The 24,362-nt window shown below is 40.7% G+C and overlaps 1 protein-coding gene across 3 annotated transcripts in view; it reads right to left on the bottom strand.

Moving 5' to 3' along the window:
- igsf11 (immunoglobulin superfamily member 11) overlaps positions 1–24,133 on the bottom strand; it is a 218,224-nt gene extending 194,091 nt beyond the window's left edge. For all 3 annotated transcript variants that reach the window (XM_059966178.1, XM_059966179.1, XM_059966180.1), the window contains exon 1: positions 23,961–24,133. In XM_059966178.1, the coding sequence (XP_059822161.1) occupies positions 23,961–24,024 (64 nt within the window). In that variant the 5' untranslated portion in view covers positions 24,025–24,133. The remainder of the gene's footprint in view (positions 1–23,960) is intronic.
- Positions 24,134–24,362: the final 229 nt, after the last annotated feature.

Here is a 24,362-nt window from a genome sequence, read left to right as displayed (position 1 = left end):
CAGACAGGTACTGTAAGAAATGTTGAGTAGGGGAGAGGGAGCAAAGAGCTAAAGATCATGGTTCATTCGGGCATCGGCATCAAAAACTAAATAACATGGCCCTGGGGACAGGGTTTAGAGGAGAAAGATTTGTAACACTATTGCAGTCCCAGCAACCTGGTTCAACACCACCACTATCTGTAAGGAATTTGTAGGTTCTCCCCATGATTTCCTCCAAGTTCTCTGGATTTGTCCCACGTTCCAAAGACATACAGATTAGCAGGTTAGTTGATCACATGGGTGTAACTGCACTTCGTTAAGGCAGAAAGGCCAGTTATGGTGCTGCATCTCAAAATTTAAAAAAATATATAAAGTTTGTCTGCAGGTGAAAAGCTCTGGTTTACCTCCACAGTAGGGTACGATACATGGGAATATGAAATTAGCACAGAAACATAGAAACCCTACAGCATAATACAGGCCCTACGGCCCACAAAGTTGTGCGGAACATGTCCCTACCTTAGAAATTACTAGGCTTACCTATAGCCATCTATTTTTCTAAGCTCCATGTACCCATCCAAAAGTCTCTTAAAAGACGCTATCGTATCTGCCTCCACCACCATTGTCGGCAGCCAGTTCCTCGCACTCACTCTCTGAGTAAAAAACTTAACCCTGACATCTCTTCTGTACCTACTCCCCAGCACCTAAACCTGTGTCCTCTTGTGGCAACCATTCCAGCCCTGGGAAAAAGCCTCTGACTATCCACATGATCAATACCTCTTATCATCTTATATACCACTATCAGGTCACCTCTCATCCTCTGTCGCTCCAAGGAGAAAAGGCCGAGTTGATTCAACCTATTCTCATAAAGCATGCTCCCCATTCCAGGCAACATCCTTATAAACCTCCTCTGCGTCCTTTCTATGGCTTCCACATCCTTCCTGTGGTGAGGTGACCAGAACTGAGCGGAGTACTTCAAGTGGGGTCTGACCAGGGAGAATGTGGAACTGAGGAGATGCAGTGTAAGAGAGTAGTATACAACTCCTCAGACATACGGACGAGTTCAGAGACAGATCTATTTATTGAGGTACAGTGCAGAATAGGCCCTTCCTGCCCTTCAAACTGCACTGCTCAAAAAGCCCCTCCCCTCCATTTAATCCTAGCCTATTCATGAGACAATTTACAATTAACCAACACGCCTTTGTACTGTGGGAGGCAACTGGAGCACCCAGATGAATCCCACGTGGTCATGGGGAGAACGTACAAAGTCCTTTCAGGCAGCAGCGAGACTGTAAAGCACTGTGCCAACCACTACATTACTGGATGAGCTAGTGCAGCTCAACCATCTGGGCCTGGGAAAGGACAAGGGTAGAAGGAAGTGAAAAAAGGAAAGTTTCATCTAATTTAATCAGGAGTGGGAAAACAATCAGCAGCTTTAAACACAAATATAATGTGCATGAAAGATGAGAGACAACACGTCTTTTTTTTACAAAAAAAGCAGTATTTGCAGGCATTTTCAGATTATACTTATGATTTTGTAACAGTTAATGAAGAGAAATCTGTTACCACATTTTCAAAATGCAACTGTGTTGTGAGCCAATTTTAATCTCAAATAGTATGCAAGGTTGAATCTTCCTTGAAAGAGAGAGAGCAGCGAATGTTCTGTTTTGCCAACATTTATGAGGCTCCAAAATGGATGTCTATAGTTAGTGACTACATTAGAGACCATGTCACTATTTGACAACAGAGTAGGCAGGTGGCTGAAGAGGAGGGGAATAAATAATGGAAAAGCAAACTCCAGAATGGACAAGACGGATTTAGATGACTGTTCATGTGGAGATGAAATGTGAACATGAACTGGTCGGGATAACAGCCTGTAGACAAACATTCATTAGGCAGTCAAATGCAAACGTCAGCATTTATTTCATAATGATCACTCATAAGAAGTTGTTTCTACAATGAGCAACCCCAACCGTGGCTGCAGTTGCTTAGCAAACAGGCTCAGCAGTTTACTGCTGTGTTCATTTTGCAGAAGAAACTGTTCTATGCTTATAGGTAATGTCAATCGTTACACACCTGAAAAAACAACACTCCCACAGCAAAAATGAAGGAGGCAATAATGCTGAGTTCAACAGCTCCAAAATCTTTGTGGATAGAAATCATGGATCTTCAGTGTTCCACAAATTTTTAAAAAAAAACAATGCAGCAACACTCCTGCAAACTTATTCTGTGTTTTCACTGATGTAGAAAATTTCCAGTATGACCAAAGAGACTGCAACCCTGTCCTGAACCACGAAAGCTGTTTATCCGAAGTATTAAGCCATTAGCACAATAATACTCGCATCACTGAGGCGGAACACTGGATAGAAAATACACCTCTTTGCCGCTCTAGTGGGTTCCGAGTGGAAACTAATCACCCTGCAACTGCTCACAGATCTAGCAGGGGTCTGATCCCTCACAACATATAATTTTGTTTCTAAATGTCCAAATCCTTATCAAACAAGAGATACAAGTTCTGTTTTTATCCTGACGTGAATTTTTCAGCCATTTGCACCTCAGGTTATTTTGAAAAGCAGACGGTGGAAGTGGATATATAAATAGGTGTTCTGGTCTTAAAGCAACAAGAAACTTTCACCAAAGCAGCATAATTGCCTTTCAAATGTGTCAACTCCAATTCCTCAAACTCATTCTACTATCAGTCAACATGAGGCTGCAGATGCTGGAAATTCAAACACACACGAAGTGCTGGTGGAACGCAGCAGGCCAGGCAGCATCTATAGGGAGAAGCACTGTCAACGTTTCGGGCCAAGACCCTTCATTAGGACTAACTGAAAGGAAAGATACTAAGAGATTTGAAAGTAGTGGAGGGAGGGGGAAATGCAAAATGTTAGGAGAAGACCGGAGGGGGTGGGATGAAGCTAAGAGCTGGAAAGGTGATTGGCGAAAGTGATACAGGGCTGGAGAAGGGGAAGGATTATGGGACGGGAGGCCTCCAGAGAAAGAAAGGGGGAGGGGAGCACCAGAGGGAGATGGAGAACAGGCAGAGTGATGGGCAGAGAGAGAGAGAAAAAAAAACAAACAACTAAATATGTCAAGGATGGGGTAAGAAGGCTACTCTCAACCATTTGCTCAAATACTATCCTATCCTGAAACTCTTTTTGGCAATCATAGTGTCAAACACTTAGAATGGTGAATTTCAGCAGTTCAGTGGGAACAGAATAGATGGATACCAAAACATTCTCTGCATATTATAATGGCAAAATGGTACAATGAAACTGTAAAATGAAAATGAAAATTACTGAAATACTAAATACACAACATTGTGTCTATAATTTGTGGAGCCACTGAATTAAGGAAAGCCCGCACTCAATCAAACCTTAGGATGTCTATCCTACCAGTTTCTATTGGCTCAAGGGGAAATAAGATAACTGCTTTTACAAACATTTCATTAGTAAACTGAAAAACTACTGATGTTGCTGACTTCATCCTGTGGCACCCACAAAATGGCAGACTTCCAGCAATAATTGTACATTTATTGAAAAGCTCCTGACTAGTTTACAGTGCATGTCAATAGCTGACAGAAAGCTTGTAAAACAATGTGCAAGACTCATTTGAAATGTGTTCAAGATAGTTCACATACTCCACTCATTGTGGCTCCTACATCATCCATCCCACTGAGTGTGTTTGACTTTTAAATTACATTCTTGCCAAAAGCAAACAAATATGCATATTTAGTAAGACAAAGGCTGGACAGAAGGCAAAGCATTAAAATGGATGAGATATTTTAAATTTTCTATTCATACTTAACAATGCACTGTTATAGTTTAGTCCAACTCAGATCCTAGTTGCAACTGAACATTCAACATATTATCTTGCTTTTTAAAATGATTTGTTCTAGGATTGAGACAAACAGCCAAATTCGAGCCGTTTCAGACAGTGACCTCCTGAATATTCCTTACATTCAATAAATCACGGACATTACACTGTTTAAAAGCAAGCAATAAATGTTTTGTTTTTTTAAAAACCTTAACAATTTGAGAGACACTGTACAAGAGATTGCTGTTGTTCTGTGAAGAACAGCCTATTTTCTGTCTGCTGAAATTCTGTGCTACAAGTCAGCACAATAAATCAGGCTATTTTGGCCAGCTTTGTCCTTAGCATTTTATACACCCCCAACAAGACCCCATACATTTTTTAAATCTCTAATTTAGGCAAAGAATGGAACTCCATCAACGGTCATTTCTAAGCATGTGAAAACTATACTAATTTAAACAATGCTGCACCCAAATTTAACAGTGGTTAGATATAAATAATGGTTTCATTCTTTTTTCAGTGATTGTAATACATAAGCCACAATGACCAACTATGTCAGCAGTCTAGGAAACCAAGCATACTTAAGCATGAAAAAAAATAGGGGTGGAAAACCTTGAATTTGGAAATTCAGAAACTGTTCATGCTATGAAGGTCCAAAAAGCCCAAACTTCTATTTCCCAAAGGATGACAAGGGAAAGCAGTCCATTTGTAGTGGATGATGATGTCTGCTGGCTGATAAAAGCTCAATAAAAACAAACTCCGCTTGCATCAACTTTTGCCACATCAAGTATTCATAGCTCAAACCTGCTCCCCAGCCCCCAGTGTGGTGCCCAATGTCACTTGCGTGACAACCTTAATGCTAAAAGCTGAAAAGTAAATACAGGGATATAAATATCAGACAGGCAGTTAAGAATAAACTGTTTTTCTGTTCCTTTGAAAACAGCCAAGAAATAGAGTTTACATCAGCTTAACTATGTGCACTTATCATTCTGGAAACGGAATGATAAAGAGCATCCAAATTTTGTTCTGCACATGAAAATATTTTAGAAATGAATTGGATTTTGCGTTATGAAATTTTCACCAACTGTGCTACTCATGAAACTGTTCAGTCCTTAGCTATATGGTTGATATGCAAGGTCATCATTCAATTAACATTTGGCCGACTACATGTCATTCAGCATCATCAAGAAGCATCATTCATACATCAAGAAGCCGATCATGGAATACATTGACTCCAGCCTTCCACACAACCACCGCAACTCACCTACCACTGAAACAAGTCAATGGTGGACACCAGCTCTCTGAGCCTACACGCATCTCTGGAGCATCAGGACAGTATTGCTTCATGCCTACACTTCTGCCTTCAATATTATAATTCTTGACATTTGGCAAGAAAAATTAACTCCATAACTCCTCAACCTAGACTCAGCGTTTCTCTTTGCATGTGAATCCTTAACTTCCTGACCAAAAGCAACTGACAAGGATAGACAGCAACACTTCCACAATGATTGTCCTCGGCACTGACGCTCCATATGGCTGCATCCTCGGCCCCCTATTCTACTCCCTAGAAGCTTACAATTGTATGGCCAAATTCTGCTCTAACATCAAGTTTACAGATGACACCATTGTAGAGGACCAAATCTTAGATAATGAGTTGGAGTATAGGAAGAAGATAGGGAGCCTAGTAACATACTCTATTAGAAATACCTACACACCAGCTGACATGGTCAAGAGGTTCAGTTGTTAGTCAGACTAAAGATCAGAATGGTAAAAAAAAAATGCAATCTAATTGATGTTGACCATGAAACAATTGTTGGTGCCAGATGGGGTGGTCTGAGTACCCTAGAAAGCGATCTCCTAATACTTTCACACACAACAGTCTCTAGAGTGCAGGTATACAAAGAATGGTGCAAAAAAAACCAGTGAGTGGCAGTTCTGTAAGGAAAAATAAACCTTGCTAATGAGTGAGGTCAGAGGAGAATATCCAGAATGGTTCAAGCTGACAGGAAGGCAACAGTAATTCAAATAACCAGGCAGTGTTCAGAAGAGCATCTCTGATTCCACAATATGTCAAACCTTGAAACGGAGGGGCTACAGTAGCAGAGGACCACACTGGGTTCCACTCTGTGCCAAATAAAGTGGACACTGAGTGTAGTGCATGACTACAACCTTTCCCTCAATGTCAACAAAAGAGCTAGTTATTGACTACAGGAAGGAATATGGTTGTGTGACACACAGAAGCTTGCTTACATAAATAACCTCAGGGTTGAGAGGATTGAGAGCTTGAGGTCCCTACGAGTGACATCCCAGTCCAACCACATAGACACCATGGTTAAGAAAGCACACCAGCACTTTTGCTTTCCTTCACTGGCATATGTGCATGATCAAACTCAGTTTACAAACATAAATTCTCCAAATTTTTTTAAAATCACATTTGTTGAATAAACATGGCAACAAAAACAACTTCTGTTTTGGCAGTTTAGAGTCAAATAGGACAATAGAATTAAACAGTAAAGAGTGAATGAACCAAGACTAGCTACATTCGATAGGTTGCGGCAGCAACAAACCCAAGTGAATCAGAAGTCAATGAGAAATAGATTAAGGTGTCCAGTGATGGGAGTCATACTTGCACAAAAAGAAAATTATTTTCATTCTTGAAAGTCAGTCCTTTTCAGTGATTGGAAATAAAAACTGCACATATTAAAATATCTTTAACTCAAAGATTTTAACTGAAGACAATTTCAAACTGATAGAACACAAGTGTTAACAAAACATTATGATATTCTCAAACATTGCAAATGTTAAACTCCTTGGGTCAAATCCAAAACGTAATTAACTGTACAAAAATAATCAGCAAATATTCTGTCCTGTACTGTATCTTATCCAGATGGAAATTGGGACAAACTGATTGTCTACTATGAAGAGCCAGTGCAATACTTTAGAAAATGGTCAGTTTTATAAAAAAAAAGGCTTTGCATCAAAATTAAATCCATTAAACATTATTACTTAAGAAAAGTTAAATACTGGTGTCAATTGGGGATTCTAAGAAGGAAGTTGAGGGAAAATAAGTTGCAGGAGAACTGGGAAAAGCATGCATATCAGGGAGTCAGCATGAATTCAGCAGGAACAATGGCCTCCTTCAACATAATCAGGACACCTCATCACCATGAAAATTTGCAATGAACATATTTTGCAATTGGAATTCTGCAAAGTTTTGGACTGGGGTAACCAGTTTCTGGCCATTTAAAAATAAACTACTTACGAAAATTTTACATGAGTTGTTAACATTTAACAATACATGTTTCCATGTCAAACTGCATCAGGCATTTTATCCTTAAAGATACTTGATTCACAAACGAATCTTCAATGTACCTGGCCACCTCCTGGCTGTAGGATGTTGTGACTCATGAAAAGGTACAGGAAGTATCCAGCCAGAAATATAATATCATAGGCTTGTGAGAGAGCTTTTCATTCTCCTATGTCTAATTGACAAGTTATATGATGATCTTCCCATCACTTCAAACATACAAGACAATCCCTCAATCCCACCTGGCTTTTTTTGCACATTTGGTCTTCAGCACCTATAATTCCAGCAGGATTGTACCTGGACAGTGCCAAATTCTTTGTTAGTTATAGTCTTGTGTGTAGCTATTCCACCCATTGGGTCCACGTCAGTTCCCATCAGTCCTGTTCATTGCCGTGCACTTAATTTCTTCATCAACTTCGCTTCGATGATTCTTTCGCCACTTACCTCATGGAAGTAATTTGTAGCTGCTAAGTAAACTACAAGCATGACTCTGAGATGCAGGTGGAAACCACAGCAAACAGCAGAAACCCACGTGAGCACAAGGAGAAGATGCAGACTCCACACAGACAGCACCCAATGTCAGGATTGTACCTGGAACCTGGAGCCAAGACATCAGCTCGTCTTGCTGTGCACCTAGCCACTTCATCTCAAGGTTCAAGATTGTTCATTATCATTTGTCAATACACAAGTGTACAGGGGAACGAAATGAGTGTTAGGCTGGATCCAATGCAGCACAAAAAAGACAACGAGCATAATACAATAGAGATAAATACATAAGATTAGCTGATATACATAGACTGATTGCACGTACGTAAAGTGATACTAGGTACAGGAGTACCTGCAATGATGAAGTAGTGGTGGTGGGAGTACAGTGACTGTATTAATAGGTGGAGGTGTTCATCAGCCTGATGGATTGGGAAGTAACTGTTTATGAGTCTGGTGGTCCTGGCGTGGATGGTGTACGCGTCTGTGTGCATCCGCATCTTCATGTGCGCGCACACACAAAATCTAATCAAGAAAATAGCCAGGATTCCCTTTATTTATTTGGGACACTTAGTTAGGACAGGAGACGGCCAAACAGTTCCTAACTAGCATCAGTCATGAGCACTTCTGTGGCCTTCAGACACTACACCATGATTAAGAGTGTGATAGTATTGGGATTGCTGATCGGAAAGTTGTAAACTCAAACGAAAAACTTAAGCCCTATCAGATATAAATAGCCATGACTACTCTTAAAACACACTGAAAGCTCAAAGAGGATTTCTATTTTAAACAGTTCCAAACTTCAAACAATTTCTAAAACACAAAGCAGTTCTTAAACATGAAGGATTTCTAAGACACAAAGGATTTCCAAAACACAGGTACAATGTCTATCAACAAAAAAGGCACGCAAAGGAGTTGCGGATAAACAAATGATCCATCACAGAAGCTGAAGCTGGAGGAATGGATTCTAGTTCACCCCGTATTCCTTCCATACTTCTTGATGTTCCTTAGCACATTCCTAGAACTGCTCTCCACATTTAAACACTTTTCTCCACCATTTGACTGACTTCACACGCTTACATTTCCTGACACCTTCTTCAGCAGGCTGCAATCATCACAACAGCTCCATTGCTGGGGAGACCGTGCAAGGTTTAAAAAGCGCTTGGGCCTTTTGGAACTTCTCAGTGGGCTACAATCATAATTGTCTCTTAGGCACTCGACAGGGCCCAATAAAAAGCATGGTGTAAGCAGTGTGGGCAGTGTTGGACCGGTCAGGCTTTGGCTCAACAGACTTAGGCGAGAACAGGTGCAAGCTAGAGAAGTTCGAAGTATAACAAGTGTAGGCAGGTTGGTAGTTAATTGCTCCTCCTGTAAGATGTGGGATTGCAGGGTACATAACTGTCTCTCCGATGACTATATCTGCAGGGAGTGCACCCGGTTTCAGCTCCTAACCAACAAGGTCAAGTAACCGGAGCTGGAGCTGGATGTACTCAGGCTGTAAACCTATAGATGAGACTTTCACTGAGGTGGTCACCCAGAGTGCAGGCTTCAGGAAGTACATGGGTGAACACCAGGAGAAGTAAGAGGAGTAAGCAGTTAGTGCAGGATTCCCTCAGCAACAAGATAACTGATTGGATACTGCTGGGGCAGATGGCCTATCAAGACAGAGCAGTCAGGCCAGTGGCACTGTGGCAGCTCTGAGACTCAGCAGGGAAGGGTAAAGTCAGACAGAGCAGTAGTAATACAAGACTCAATAATTAGGCGACAAATTCTGTGGCCACGAAAGAGAAGCCAGGATAGTGCATTGCCTCCCAGGTGCCAGGGTCAAGGACATCTCAGACTGGCTACAGAAGATTCTTAAGAGGGAAAATGAGCGGTCAAAGGTTGTGGGGCACATTGGCACCAGTGATACGGGTAGAAAGGAGGGAAAGAGGTCATGCACCAAGATAAAAGGGAGTTAGGGAAGAGGTTGAAGAGCAGGACTTCCAAGATAACAATCTCTGGATTACTCTGAGTGCTGGTCAGGGCAGAAATAGGATGATAGATGAAGGAGTGGCTGAGGACTGATGCAGGGGGGTAGGGTTTCAGATTTCTGTACCGTTGGGATCTCTTCTGGACAAAATGTACAAAATGGATAGATTACACCTGACCCCAAAGGGGACCAATATCCTTGTAGGCAGGTTTGCTAGAGTTTTCGGGGAAGAATTAAACTAATTTGGCAAGGGGATAGGAACTAGAGTGTTAGGGCCAAGGATTGGGCAGTAGGTATACAAATAAATACAGTGCTGTGGGGTATAAATTACATTGGAAGTTAGAATGGTTGGAGTTTCTGGGGCAATTTGGAAGACATGGGATAGATACAGCCAAAAGTTGAAGAAGTATTCAATAGGGAGGATAAGGCAACCATGGCTAAAAGGAAAAGCCAAAGACAGCAGAAAAGGAAAAGAGAGCTAAAATCAGTGGAAAGGTAGAGGATTGGGAAGCTTTTAAAAACCAACAGAAGGCAACTAAAAAAACAACAGAGAAAAGATGAAATACACAAGTAAGCTCGCCAATAATATAAAACAGGATACCAAAAGTATTTTCATATATATAAAAAGTAAAAGAGAGGCAAAAGTGATATTGGACCACTAAAAGCTAACAATAAGTGGCAGAGGAAGGAAACTAGCAGTATGCCAGACACTCGAGAGTGTCAGAGGGCAGAAGTGAGTGTGGTTGCTATTACTAAGGAGACAGTGCTTGGGAAGCTGAAAGGTCTGAAGGTAGGTAAGTCACCTGAATGGACTACACTCCAGGTTTCTGAAAGAGGTTGTTGAAGAGATTGTGGAGGCATTAGTAATGATCTTTCATGGTTCCGGAGGACTGGAAAGTTGCAAATATCACTCCATCCCTTAAAGAGGGAAGAAAGCAGAATGAAGGGAATTTTAGGTCAGTTAGCCTGACTTCAGTGGTTGGAAAAATGTTGAAAGATTGAGGTTTCAGGATACTTGGAAGCACGTGATAAAATAGGCAAAGTCAGCATGGTTTCCTTGAGGGAAAATCTCTTCTGTCAAATTTATCGGAATTCTTTGAGGAAATACCTGGTAGGATAGACAAAGTAGAGCTAGCAGACATTGTTTATTTAGATTTTCAGAAAGCCTTTGATATGGTACTACACAGAAGGCTGCTTAACAACAACCCATGGAGGAAAGAAACTAGCTGGAATAGAAGATTGACTGACTGTCAGAAGCCAAAGAGAGGCAATAAAAAGGGGCCTGGTCTGGTTGGCTAACAGCAACTAGTGGTGTTCCACAGGGTGTAGAGTTGGCACCATTTCCTTTCACATTACGTATGAATGATATGGCTGATGGAATTGATGAATTTGTGGACCAGTTTACAGATGATATGAAGTTAGGTGAAATAGCAGGTATTGAAGAAGCAGGGAATCTGCAGAATGACTGAGAGATAAGGAGAATGGCCAACCAAGTGATAGGTGGAATATAATGTAGGGAAGTGTATGGTCATGCACCTTAGTAGATAAAAATAAAAAGCACAGACTATTTTCTGAATGGAGAGAAAATTTCCAAAAGAAAATCTGAGGCACAAAGGGACTTTGAGTCCCTGTGCAGGATTCCCGAAAGGTTCACTTGCAGGTTGAGTTGATGGTGAGGAAGGCAAATGCAACATTAGCATTCATTTCATGAAGACTAGAATATAAGAGCAAGGATCTGATGCTGAGGCTTTATTAGGCATTGGAGTATTGTGAGCAGTTTTTGGCTCCATATCTAAGGAAGGATGTGCAGGCAATGAAAAGTGTCCAGAGGTTCACAAGAATTATTCTGAGAACAAAAGGGGTAACGTATGAGGAGCATTTGATGGCTCTGGGGCTGTCCTCACTGGAGTTTAGAAGAATGGGGGGTGGGGGGGGGGGGGAGGAGGAGGGAACCTCATTGGAACCTATCAAATATTGAAAGCCCTAGCTAAAGTGGATGTGGAGATTATGTTTCCTATACAGCCTTAGAATAGAGGGATGTCCATTTGGGACAGAGATGAGGAGAAATTTCTTTAGCCAAGTAGTGGTGAATCTGTGGATTTCAATGCCATGGACAGCAGTAGAGGCCAAGTCACTAAGAATAGTTAAAGTGGAAATTGATAGGTTCTTGATTAGTTAGGGCACTAAAGGTTACTGGGAGAAGGCAGGGGTTGAGACGGACAGTAAATTAGCCAGAATGGAATGGCAGAGCAGACTTGAGGACCTACGTGCCCTTATTCTGCTCCAATGTCTTGTAACTGAAATGGGCTCAAAGCACTTTGGAGAGACAGACCTCAGCCTAAAGTTTACACCGAATAATGTGAATCCTCGAGTACATAAAACTCACAACATTAACAGATCTCTTATTTGATATACTAAATATTGTTATCTTGCTGGTCTGCAAGCTTCCTTGAACTAAGCAACTTAGCTTGCTTGCTTGTTTGAAACAAGCCAAATTAAATAACACATTACTACTGCTCAGAGATGCAGCAGAAGACAAAGCAGGTGCCGTTACTTTCTAAAGACACAGCATATTTGCAAAGCTGTGTTTTTAACTTGAAACTGATTACTGCTTGCTATTTACATTTTAAGAACTGAAGACTGACTTGCATTTACAATGAAAAGTTAAACAAACTGTTAGTTGGAAGTTTACTTACAGCTGTTTCATCTTACAAGTGGCAGCTGCTGTGTTTAGAAAGCCAGATTTCCAAAAAAAAAACGAGTCTAGGAAGGGAATATCCATCACAAGAGCAAACTGTTTGTTCAGTTGTATCTTTATGTTCAAAAAGCAGTAATTTCTGTCACTGATGGATAGTTTACAGATTTCACATCACATGCCAGTGATAATAAACCTGATTCTGATTCTGAGAAATAAGCAGCAAGGCAATTCAGAACTGTTTTGCTCACTACCTTTTCAAGCTTGGAGATGTCAGAAACAGCGAGGTGTGAAAATGAAACAGTTTCACTACTTCAAGTTACAAACTACTAAAAATTTAAAAAAGGTATCGACAATCATCTTGAATGTTACAATGAAAATAAAGGTTTGGAGGATGCAATGGTGGAAAGCACTGTATGAAAGCAGTCCATTATCTGTACAAGGTGTCTGCACTGATTTTGTTCATTTGTCTATCAAAAGAACACAGCAGCATGCACAAGATGAATTCCTTTATCAATAACAATAAGGAACTAATACAGTTTTATGGTTTCACAGTAGTACTGATAGTGTTCTAATTTGTTCCGTATTTTATTTAAATACATAATTTGTTACTCAATTAAATGGTAGTCTTTTTTTTAATATCTTTTTAACTATTTCCATGAAAATTCAAATAACTGGGGCAGCCATTTAATTGGGCAAAAATGTGCTGGTCTCGATGTATCCCAATTAACCAGAATCCATCGCGTGTGTGTGTATTGTATATTTCTATAAAATTTACATTTTCAGTCATAACCATGACCAAGATTTTAATGCTACATGCTCTGAGAAGAATTTCTGCATAATTCTCTTGAATACTTAACCTTGTTAAAAACTTTTCATGTATCTATATGTATCTCTACTGTATATGCATGCATACACACAAACATTTCGAAATTATTACTGTGAAATCCAGGGATCAACCCTCATTCAATAGTGTTAGCAGAAATACCTGCCAGTGGCACCCAGCATAACAAAACATGATGAGGTCCCAGCATAGTGAAGCTACAATTCTGGCCTACGTGATTCTTGAACAAAAGCAGCATGTAATAGATAAACACCTGACTTTTCACAGGGATCACTCCCTCCACAATCCCCTTGTCCATTCGTCCTTCCCAGTACTTACACCTGCACCTGATCTAGCTGCTACTTCTGCCCATTCACTTCCTCCCTCACCTCCACTCATGGCTCCAAACAGTCCTTTCCAGCTGAGGCAACACTTCACCAGCGAATCTGCTAGGGGCATCTATTGTATCCCGTGCTTCAAACACAGCTTCCTCTACATTAGCAAGACCTGCCATAAACTGGAAGAACCGCTTTGATCTGCTCCATCCACCAAAAGCAGAACTTCCTGGTAGCCAAACATCTTAAATCTGATTCCCATTCCCACACGCTTGTCCATGGCCTCCTCTTGCGCTAAGATGAGGCCACCCACTAGGTTGAGGAACAACACCTTATATTCCATCTGAGTAGCCTCCAACCTGAAGGAGTATCTATTTCTCCTTCCAGTTAAAAACCCTCTCCCTTCCCTCTTCTTCTATTCTCTACTCTGGCCTCTTACCTCTTCTCACCTACCTGTCACCTTAAAATGGGGAGTCTCCTCCTTCCCTTTCTCCTCTGGTCCACTCTCCTCTTCACCAGCCCTTTATCTTTCCAAACCACCTGGCTTCATCCATCACCATCTAGCTAGTCTCCTTCCCCTCTCTCCACCTTTTTATTCTAGCGTCTTCTCCCTCCTCTTCAATCCTGAAGTAGGGTCTCAGCCTGAAATATCAACTGCTTATTCACTTCCATAGATACTGCCCAACTTGCTGAGTTCCTCCAGCATTTTGTGTGTCTTACTTTGGATTTCCAGCATCTGCAGACTTTCTTGTGTTTATGCAGTAATTAGAGCTAAGGGCTCTCACAAGTGCAATCAAACCCCTACCGTGAATGGTATTGGACAATTAGAGAGCTAATAATAGGAGGAGGCTTCAAGGGCATGCCAATCTTCAACAATGTCAAAGTCCAGCACACAAGTACATAGGACACTGAGCATTACAGCATAGTACAGGCCCTTCACACCACAATGCTGTACCCATCTTTTCAATTCAAAAGTGAATCCTCCCTCCCACACAGCACTCCATTTTTCTTCCTTCAATGTGTTTACTCAAGATTCACTTAAGTGTCCCTAATGTACAATATCAGCTACCCCTGTCACCTACCACTCTCAAAGAGTAAAATTACTTACCATTGACATGTACTTCCCTTTCTCATGAGACATGCTCTCCAATCCTGGTAAACCTCCTATCACCCCCTCTAAAGATTCCACACCCTTCCAATCAGAACTGAATACAACACTCCAAGCGTGGTCTTAAAAAGAGTTGTGTAGAACTGCAATGTTACCTCAAGGCTCTTGTACTCAAATCCCGATTAATAAAGATCAACACACCACATGCCTTCTTAACCACCCCAAGAGCTTGTTCTGCAACTTTAAGAATGTATGGATGCAGACCCCAACATCCCTCTGTTCCTCCCCACTGCTTAGAAACCAGCTATTTGCCCTTTATTCTGCTTTCTTTTGACCTGCCAAAGTGTATCATGTCACACTTTCCGTGTGACTGGGCTCCATCTGGCACTCATCAGCCCAACTCAGCATTCTATCAACGTCCCATTGTAACCTACGATGACCTTCTACAGTATCCACAACACTACCATCTCCACCCTTCCACTTCCTCATCCAAGTCATTTATAAAAAAAATCACCGAGATCAAGGGTCCCCTAACAGTAATGAAAGACAACACTAAAGTATCATCAACCATGTTCAGACTTAGTCAGCTTCCTCCCGAGATTCCCACCAGTATAGAAGCTGCTATCTAACCAATTCACAGAGTATCAGGAAGCAGCTGTGAACACTGCACTAGACCAATCAGGCATTGCACACTCCAGATCTAGTAGGGTTCTCTCACTAACAAACCACATACAACACTGGCATCAACCAGACAATATAAAAATTGCACAGGTATATCTTATTCACAAAAAGCAAGACAAATCCAATTTGGCTAATCGCCACCCAATCAGACTGCAGTCAATTATCACCAGTGTAATGAAAGCTGTCATCAGCACTTCCTTATCAATAACCCACACACTCAGGCTCTTGTGAAGATGATCTGTCTTCTACCTCATTTTCAGCCTTAGTTCAATTTCCAGAGATGAGGCAAGAGGGACTGACCTTGACTTGAAGGTGGTTTTACTGAATGGTGGCACCCAGCACCCTGATAAAACTGAAGTCAATAGCAATCAAAGAGAAAAACTCCAGTCACTGGAGATATTGCTCACATGAAATGACACAAGTTGTAGTTGTCAAATCTGTATCATCCCAGACCCAGAACTGAACCGCACGAGTTACTCAAGGCAGTGTCCAAGGCCCAACTATCATAATATTGCCCAATATTCAGCAAGACCTAAAAAAGATCATTGAATTGTGATCTTATAAGTTGAAGTAATATTCACATGACTGAAATGTCAGGTGAGACCCTTTCCCAGTACAAGAGAATCTAACCATTAACTCTTGATATTCAATGTCATTAGTATCACCACAACCCCAGCATTCTACAGAATCACTAGAAATTAAACTGGGCCTGCTACACGAGTATTGTGTCTTTCATCATCAGGGATATGGATATGCAGCCTGCAAAGCCTCTATTCCTCTACATTTCTTTGTTTCCCTCAATTTACTTTGCACTCCCTTACCTTGTTTGTTTGAACCAAATGAATTATTTCCATTTATGGTTCCTTGAAAAAGTATTCAGTCTCCACAACTATTTTTACATTTTACTGTCTCATTTTCCAAATCTTAATTATCAAAGTAGGATTTTTGACATAATCTACAAAACATTGTGCATCATGTCAAATCAAAAGGAAAATTCCAAAACCTGCCAATTTATTAAAAATTAAAAACCAAAACTGAGGCTGACAAAGTATTCATCCCCTTTGTAATTAATAGGCTAACACTTTCCTCAGTAGCAATACATTGCCTCACCAACTCACCCAATATGTTGATGTAGAAAATTGAAGGATCACCTGCTTTCAATGAATTCATAAGAATAAATAACCTCCTCTCTGTAAGGCCCAACAGTATGGTAGATTTTCAACAGACCAAACCAAAATGAAGACAAAAGAGTATTCAAGACAAGTTAGGGAAATGATAATATGGAAGCACAAATCTGGGGAATGAAACAAGACCATCTCAAAGGTACTGAACATACCTTGGAGCTCAGTGCAGCCCATTGTGAAAAAGCGAAAAAATGTTGAAACCAAAGCTACACTGCCTAGGTCAGACTGCCCCTCCAAACGTAGTGTCCAGAGAAGAATGGCATTTGTAAGAAGGGCTACTGTGACGCCAACAATGACTCCGAGTGAGTGCCTGCAAATGGAGATGAAGTTCACAGCACCACAATCTCAAAGACCTTATGCAAAAAGGATATTTATGGAACAGTAGTAAGGATGAAGCCCTGTCTAAAAAAAAGCATATCCTTGCCCGTAAAACTTTGCAAGGCATCAGTTAGAAGACACTGTAAAGATGTGGAAAAAGGTCTTGTGGTCGGATGAGATTAAAGTGGAACATTTTGGCCTCAACGTGAAGTGCAAATCTAATACTGAACATCCATCAGGTAACACCACCCTTACTGTAAAGTATGATGGAGGCAGCATCATGCTATCGGGATGTTTTCAGCAGCAGGAACTGGAAATCTGGTCAGGATTGATGTGAAGATGAATGCTGCTAAATACAGAGAGATCCTGGATAGAACCCTGCCAGAAAGCTTAAATTTGCAGGAAGTTTGGTTTTTAGTAAAACAATGGCCCAAAGCACACTGCCAGAGCAACCATGGAGTGGCTTCAAATGAAGAAAATTGATATCCTTGAGAGGCCCAGTCAGAGACCCGACCTTAATCCGATCAAACATCTTCGCCAAGACCTCTAGACTGCTGTTCACTACCACTCCATAACTAACCTGGCACAGCTTGAGCAATTGCTCCATCACGTTGTGCAAAGCTAATAGAAACGTATCCAAAAAGACTACAGGATACACTAACTGTGCGATGTGGTTCAATTAACTATTGAGCAAAGGGGCTGAATAATTTTGAACTGCTGACATTTCAGTTTTTTTTTATTTTTAGGATTTTCATGCTTTACAATTTTCACCTGTTTTGGGGCTCTACAATGAAAAAAGGAGCATTTAATTCACAAATAAAATCTCTCAATTAAATTGATCAAAATTCCAGTTGTAATACTCATTTACATGAGCAAATGATTGGGGGCTGAATACTTTTTCAAGGCCCTGTATCTGGCTTGAATTCCACCTGCCACTTTTGTACCATACAAAGCACAGAACTTACCTTTGCTCTGTCAAATACACTGTGCTCAGATTTCTAAGTTATGATTCTGTCACTTAAGTCTAGACTATGATGTACAGCTCAAGCAGCAGGGGACTAAGCACAAAGCTCCGTACATGTAGCATTTCAAGCTCTAATAATTCCTAATAGTATTTAGCAAGACATGATCTAATCTCCTGCTTACTTAGTTGTAGAAGTTTTAACATATGGTTGTTTCCTGTTGGTTTACACTTGTTTAATAATTTTCAACCTGGATTGATGAAGGGTCTCATCAACTCTATTCCTTCCCATAGATGCTGCCTGACCTACTGAGTTCCTCTAGAACTCTGTGTGTGTTACTCTGGATATCTAGCATATGCAGAATCTTGCATTAATAATTTTCAAAACAGCTTTCATGATGTTACTGAGCTGTGGACTCTGGTGAAGTCATGGCACCAATCTAGTGTTTTTTGTGTTGTTTTTAGGTTTGAGAGATGATTTTGGGGACAATGAGGGTGTTAGGGGCAGGGTTGTGAGGCTTAGAGGTCAGGCCAGAGTCTAAGCCCTCCTCCACATATGAAAGCCATCGACACAGACTCATGACATTCGTGGTCAGATATCAAACCAGTAGACCAGTGTGGATGAGTACTGGTGCTCCACATCCCCCCCCCCCCACCCCCACCAGGATCAGTGAGTTCTGAATCAGAGTTCCATACAGGCAGAAGGAACAAAGTCCAATGACCCCGAGGTGAATGAATCAGTGAGAATGGAGTACGAGGCCATGTATTCAAGGTCCTGCCGTCAGCAAGTCTGGAGTTCGAGGCCTAGTGTTTGATGATCAGCAGGTTCTGAGGTCGGTGCCAAGGACTGAGGCCCAAAGGTCAACTGGAAGTCCAGAAGTCAAGCCCTGATGGCCAGAGACCAACCCCCCACCCCCAACCCCGAGTCTATGAATCTCTTCAAGCCCACTGGGAAAGTCAAAGCCCACCGCCTGTGAGCCTGAGTCAAAGTCTGCTGGAGATCGAAGGCAGCCCGTCCTGCAATTGAAGGACTGTGTGTATGCATGTGTAGGTGAGTGGGACGGAGGAACAGGACTTGCACTCCTCTTGTTTTGTTGCTTGTTGTGTTTTGTGTTCTGTGTTGTTCTACTGAACATTGTGGGCATGCTATGCTGGTGCCTGAATGTGTGGTAATACTTGCTGGCTCTCCCAGCAGACCCTTGGGTGCATTGGATGTTAATGCAAACAACACATTCAATACATTTCAATGTACACGTGAAAATAAATATGAATTTCGAATCTCTCTTCAGAAAGGCAAACATACATTGGCTTTCTGAAGGTAGTCTTGTTCCAATTACACAAAGTACTCATGAAACTACATCTCAAGTATTGTGTACAAGTTTGGTCATTACCCAAAGAAGGATACAGTTACAAAAGAAGTAAAGTGAAGATTTACAAGACTGATTCCTTGAATGGCATATTTAATCATACAAGGATCGATTTAAGCAGACTGAACCTCTATTTTGAAGAGCATGAAGACTATGATCTCACTTGAAGCATATACGATTGCTGGGTTTTACAGGGTGGATGCAGAATCAATGATTCCTCGGGCTTGAGTGACTAGATCCAAGGGATCTAAAATAAGGGATCCACCATTCAGAGTCAATATGACGAGAAATTTCTTCACCTAGAGGACAGCAAATTTGGAACTGGCAGTCAAGGGAGGTGTGGTGACTCAGTCACTAAATGTATTCGAGACAGAAAAAGAGATTTTTTTGAAATTAATTATATCAAAGAATACGACTCAAGTGCAAGAAAATGGTGCCAGTGGAAATAATCAGCTGTGATTGTTTGAATGGCAAAGCATCAACAAGGAGCCAAGTGGCCTGCTTCTATTTTTTCCCCATCATTTTTTCCACTTCTAAAATTCTCCCATTCCTCAAGTTTACTATTTTCATAACTTAAAATATTCTGAAGGCCATTTGGCCATTCTAGTCTGAACTGGTCCTCTCAAAACTATTAAATTCATTCCATTCCTCTACTCTTTCCAATGATCATTGGTTTTGTTTCATCAACTCCCTTTTGAAAACTAACACCACATCTGTTTCCACTACCTAAAGTATGGTGCATTCCAAATCTTAAATCCTTTTGGCAATCATGTCAAAACTTGTGCCCTTATTTCGCAGAACCACCATGATAATTTGCTGTCAAATAATGACAATCAGTGGTACTTTTGTATAAATGCTACATTCATCAAGAAAATGCACAATGAAACATACAAACTCAAATATTGCTGTCCAGTTTATATTTGTCACAAAATCAAAAGCAAAGAAATTATTCTTCACTATCCTTCTCATCATTGACATTGATTGCAAAACAATGAAATTACAGTGTTTGTCAGGTAAGCACTAATTAAATTTGTTGTGGAAACTTATTTCAAATAAAGGTATAATTCTTACAGAAACTTAAGCGAATTACTACTCTAAACCATTTTGGATGCTGAGGCAGCTTCAGTTATTGCAGCAGATTTTAATAATTAGTTTTGTTCTACTTTTTACTTTTCATCTCTTTTCGCGCTCCCCAAATCCTATTTCCTCTCTCTTTGTGAGTCTGATGTGATGTTGAATTCATAAACCTGTAATTACACCCAGTTCTTATACTTTTAATTCCATAATCCCTCAGCCTGTTTGTGTACAGAACTTCACAGCTGCTCACTGGTTTTTCAGGACAAAGGTACCATTCCTTAATCCCATACTGTATGCAACTTGTTGGAAGTTCAAAATACTTTTTAAAAAAATCACATTTGTAAGAAAGTTCACTGATAATAGACACTGATGGGTGCCCTGCTATAGCAAATTAAGGTCCAGTGAGTGATTGCCGTGTTAAAACTGAAACCCTGGTTTAGTCTAACACAAGTTTGAACTTTACTCTTTAGCTATGATTGTACAACTATTCCAGTTCTCATTCCTCAAGATAATAAATAATTCTCAACAAGTATACATTATGTTTGGTACTGCTCACCCACCATCACCTCTTAATTGAGTTTCCCAATTTATATCAGTCAATTCATTTCCATAATGGAGTTTATTTAAATTTGAGTTCTGACTTCACAACAAGCTTGAGAATGATGTGATTAAGTTTCACTATTTTTTCTGAACCTCACAGATTTGTCAACTGGCATATTCTGACTCTTTCCACAAAGCTAACTGAAATAGTCTGCTCACTAGTTGGCTTCTGGGTACAACAGTCTAGATTGCTCTGAACCAAACCCACGCCTCAAACTTATCTTTCACAGGAAGCTGATGGAGACAACAGCTCACCTGGCTGAGTAGCCACCAGCATCCTCCCAGTCAACAGGTATGGCTGCTGTACTAGGCACGAGAGGCCATGAGAAGTAGAGGTCCACACATCAAGGACAACTCAAAAATAACTTAAAATATTCAACTTATGCAAATTAAAAGCATTAGAAAATTATGCAAGAAAAAGGGACACAACACTCTCATCTTTAAAGTGAATGATTTTTTTTTGAGATCTGAAATGAAACAGAAAATGCTGGATAAATCCAGCAGGTAAGGCAATATCTGTGGAAATAGAAAGAGAATAAACATTTCAGATCAGAGTCCAAGACCTAACATGTTGATTCTGGTTTTACTTCATAGATGCCACCTGGCATGCCAAGCATTTCCGGTTTCTTCTGGCTTTTTAAGGCGAAGCCCAATGAACCATTCAAATGATTGGGACCATGCTAGACCTATCATGACCAGTGTACAACTGAAGGGCCAGGTACAAAGTGTACCCACACCCACATTTCTGCACTTCATGAAACTGCTGCTGTCCAGTGATGGAGCAGATGGGAGGAGGTTAGATCCAGTATCATCTGACCTCCAGTGGTAGGTATCCATCCTCATTGTCCCCCTAAATTTTTCACCTTTCACCCTTAAACCATGACCTCTGGTTGGAATCCCATCCAACCTCAGTGGAAAAAGCCTCCTTGCATTTATCCCATCTATAGCACACCTAATTTTGTATACCTCTATCAAATCTTCTATGTTCTAAAGAATACAGTCCTAACCTAAAGCTTTCCTTATAACTAAGGTTCTCCAGACCTATCAACATCCTTGTAAATTTTCTCTACACTTTCAACCTTGTTTACATCTTTCTTTTAGCTGTCTTATGTTCGCCTCAAATTTATTTTTACCTTAATCCAAAAATATATTTGCTAGAATATCGAAAGGTACATCCAGTGTATGTTTAATCTTTTATTATTCTCTATTTAATCTGCACTGAGTGAAGAAAGAATCTCCAGAAATTATAAGACAGTGGACAAGTTCGTAATATGATCAACCAGGGTCCCTCCATATTGGAAAGGGGGAAAAGGATTATGGGAAGCCAGGCCAACCTAGCGAAGGCAGTTTAAAGATGGTATTCAAAGAGATAGTGCAGTAATTAGAGTACTAAAACTGCAAAGCAGAGTTAATTAGAGCAAAGAGGCACAGATGAGAGCTAGAATTTAGAACTGTGAACAGAAAAGCTTAGGTCACAGGATGTGAACACATGATTAGGACAGAAAAACAGACCCAAAAATCTTTCTTTCAGTACATATGGCTGAAGCAGTTGTTATTTATTGGGGCGGGGCGGGGCGGGGCGGGGGGAGAGAAGGGAGCCCACTGCCACGCAAATCTTGTATAAATTAATGAATACAATGCATAAGAAAACCTGTATCGATACTTTATTGTGAAACTGTTAAAATTTGCATGTAACCAATTCAAAGCACATTATATTAATTACTGGAGGCTCACTGGGTCAGTGAAGCTTCTCGAACTCTCTCATCCCAATGAACACTGTAACGACCAAAAATAAACCAACTTGTTGAGGAACCTCACCACACCGCTGCACAAGTTTAGTTCAGAATGCCATCTTGGTCTGGCACCTAATGGAGAGGACCTGAAAACCAGAGCAAGTAAACACACTAACTCTCTCCAACACTGCATATGCTGAGCTAAGCATATTTCACGCCATAGTTTTCATCCCGTCCTTTAGGGATAAATCACTCCCTTTCCCCATTTCGCACATCTTTTCTTCAAGTCAGTATTTTCTTCCACTTGATCTTTTTGCACCTAATGACAAATGCTCCGTGTATTTCTACACGCTATTTTATTTTAACCTCCACACACCCCCTATCCGATTAAGCCTGTTCAATTCGAACTCGGTGACCACTGCTGACAGAAGTTCACTTTCAGTCACATGATGGCAAGATTAATATAGAGGCGTTCCACTTCCAAAGTGAGTGCAACATGCTGTCTGCACTCAATCACACGTTTAGTACACGTGACTTCTCGCTCTCCAAACCGGTCCATTTTATTCCAAACTCTGCTTTGCTCTACAGACATGCAGTTATCTTTACTTGGGGGGACGGGGAAACTTACACAACGACAATCTAAATTATGCCAAAATGCACCACTTGGTCCCAATGTCACAACCATAAAATTTGAACACGTTGTTACCCTGCCAACGGAAAATGACAATAGCCTACAAGATACTTTGACAGACTCACATAAGAACTGAAAGAACATCCAAACTGGTTGAATAAAACTTTAATAACACATATCAGAAACCGTAAATTAATATAGATCCTACCCACTACTTATGTAAAATACAACAAAACGGTTTCTTCATCAACTGTTTAATTTACGTTTTTACTATTAGTCTATTATCCACATTTTTAAAAGTGCGCTTATTCTCTCTCCACGCACGTTTATCAACTACTGTAATGAAACATAATTAAACGAATAGGAAATGTCAAAACAAACGGTGAAACATTTGAAAATTACTCTAACCAACAGTTCATATCAACAACCTATTTTTTCCAGTGAATTTCTTTTAAAAAATAACCCAAGGATCATTAGTAACGTCGTTTGCTTCCGGTCACATCTAAACAATCTTGCAAATTGTGAGCGCCGCGTCTCGTATTTATTACTGAATTAGTTTACATTGGATTTTCGATTAATCCGAGCCAAATCTTTTCCTAATCCTCCAAGTATTATTGATTGATGTCGCTCCGGACAGAATTTACACTTCACTCTTGCGATGGTGAGCAATAAATGTGGATGGCTATCGGTCCCGCTGTTAACAACATATTCACAAACTCATAAATAAGAAATAAAAGTCTCCGACCTTTCACTACAAACGCACAAATGATCAAAAAATAACAAGAGCCTGAAATTAAGATTTCACTTGCAATGTTTTAACAACTTTGCTTGTCAGTTCTCTCAAACCAGCAGCCCGAGCTGATACTTGCTTTCACTTTTTAAATAATGAGTCCTACCTTGGAAACAAACTACAAAGAGACAGGCAATCCACAGGTTCCAGCCAGCCCGTTTCAGCACCATCTCAGAACAGTGCGATTGCAGGCAAGTAACTGAACCGGAGAACTGAGGCTCAGCCCTGGCAAAGTATCAAAGTAGTTGGACTAAAAGGCAAATTGCTCGTGTGGCTGTGTTCGCCTCGGGTTCCTCAGAGTTAATTTCGCGATGCCGCAACCATTTCCAGTGACTCCGCTGAGTTTGCACAGCAGACTCTCGAGCAACCTTTGATTGCCTTTGATTGACAGCCGCTGGCCGTCACCTAGCAACAAACGCCCTCCCCTCCGAAACAGCGCCCTCTAGGAAATCCAAACAGGCGTTGTCTCCTATCGGGATATCAGAGTGATGCAGATCTGCATACACAG

Source organism: Hypanus sabinus, chromosome 4, assembly GCF_030144855.1.
Source record: "Hypanus sabinus isolate sHypSab1 chromosome 4, sHypSab1.hap1, whole genome shotgun sequence".
NCBI lineage: Eukaryota > Metazoa > Chordata > Chondrichthyes > Myliobatiformes > Dasyatidae > Hypanus > Hypanus sabinus.
The sequence above is the reverse complement of the archived record's forward strand: the minus strand, read 5'-3'. Positions and strand labels throughout refer to the sequence as shown.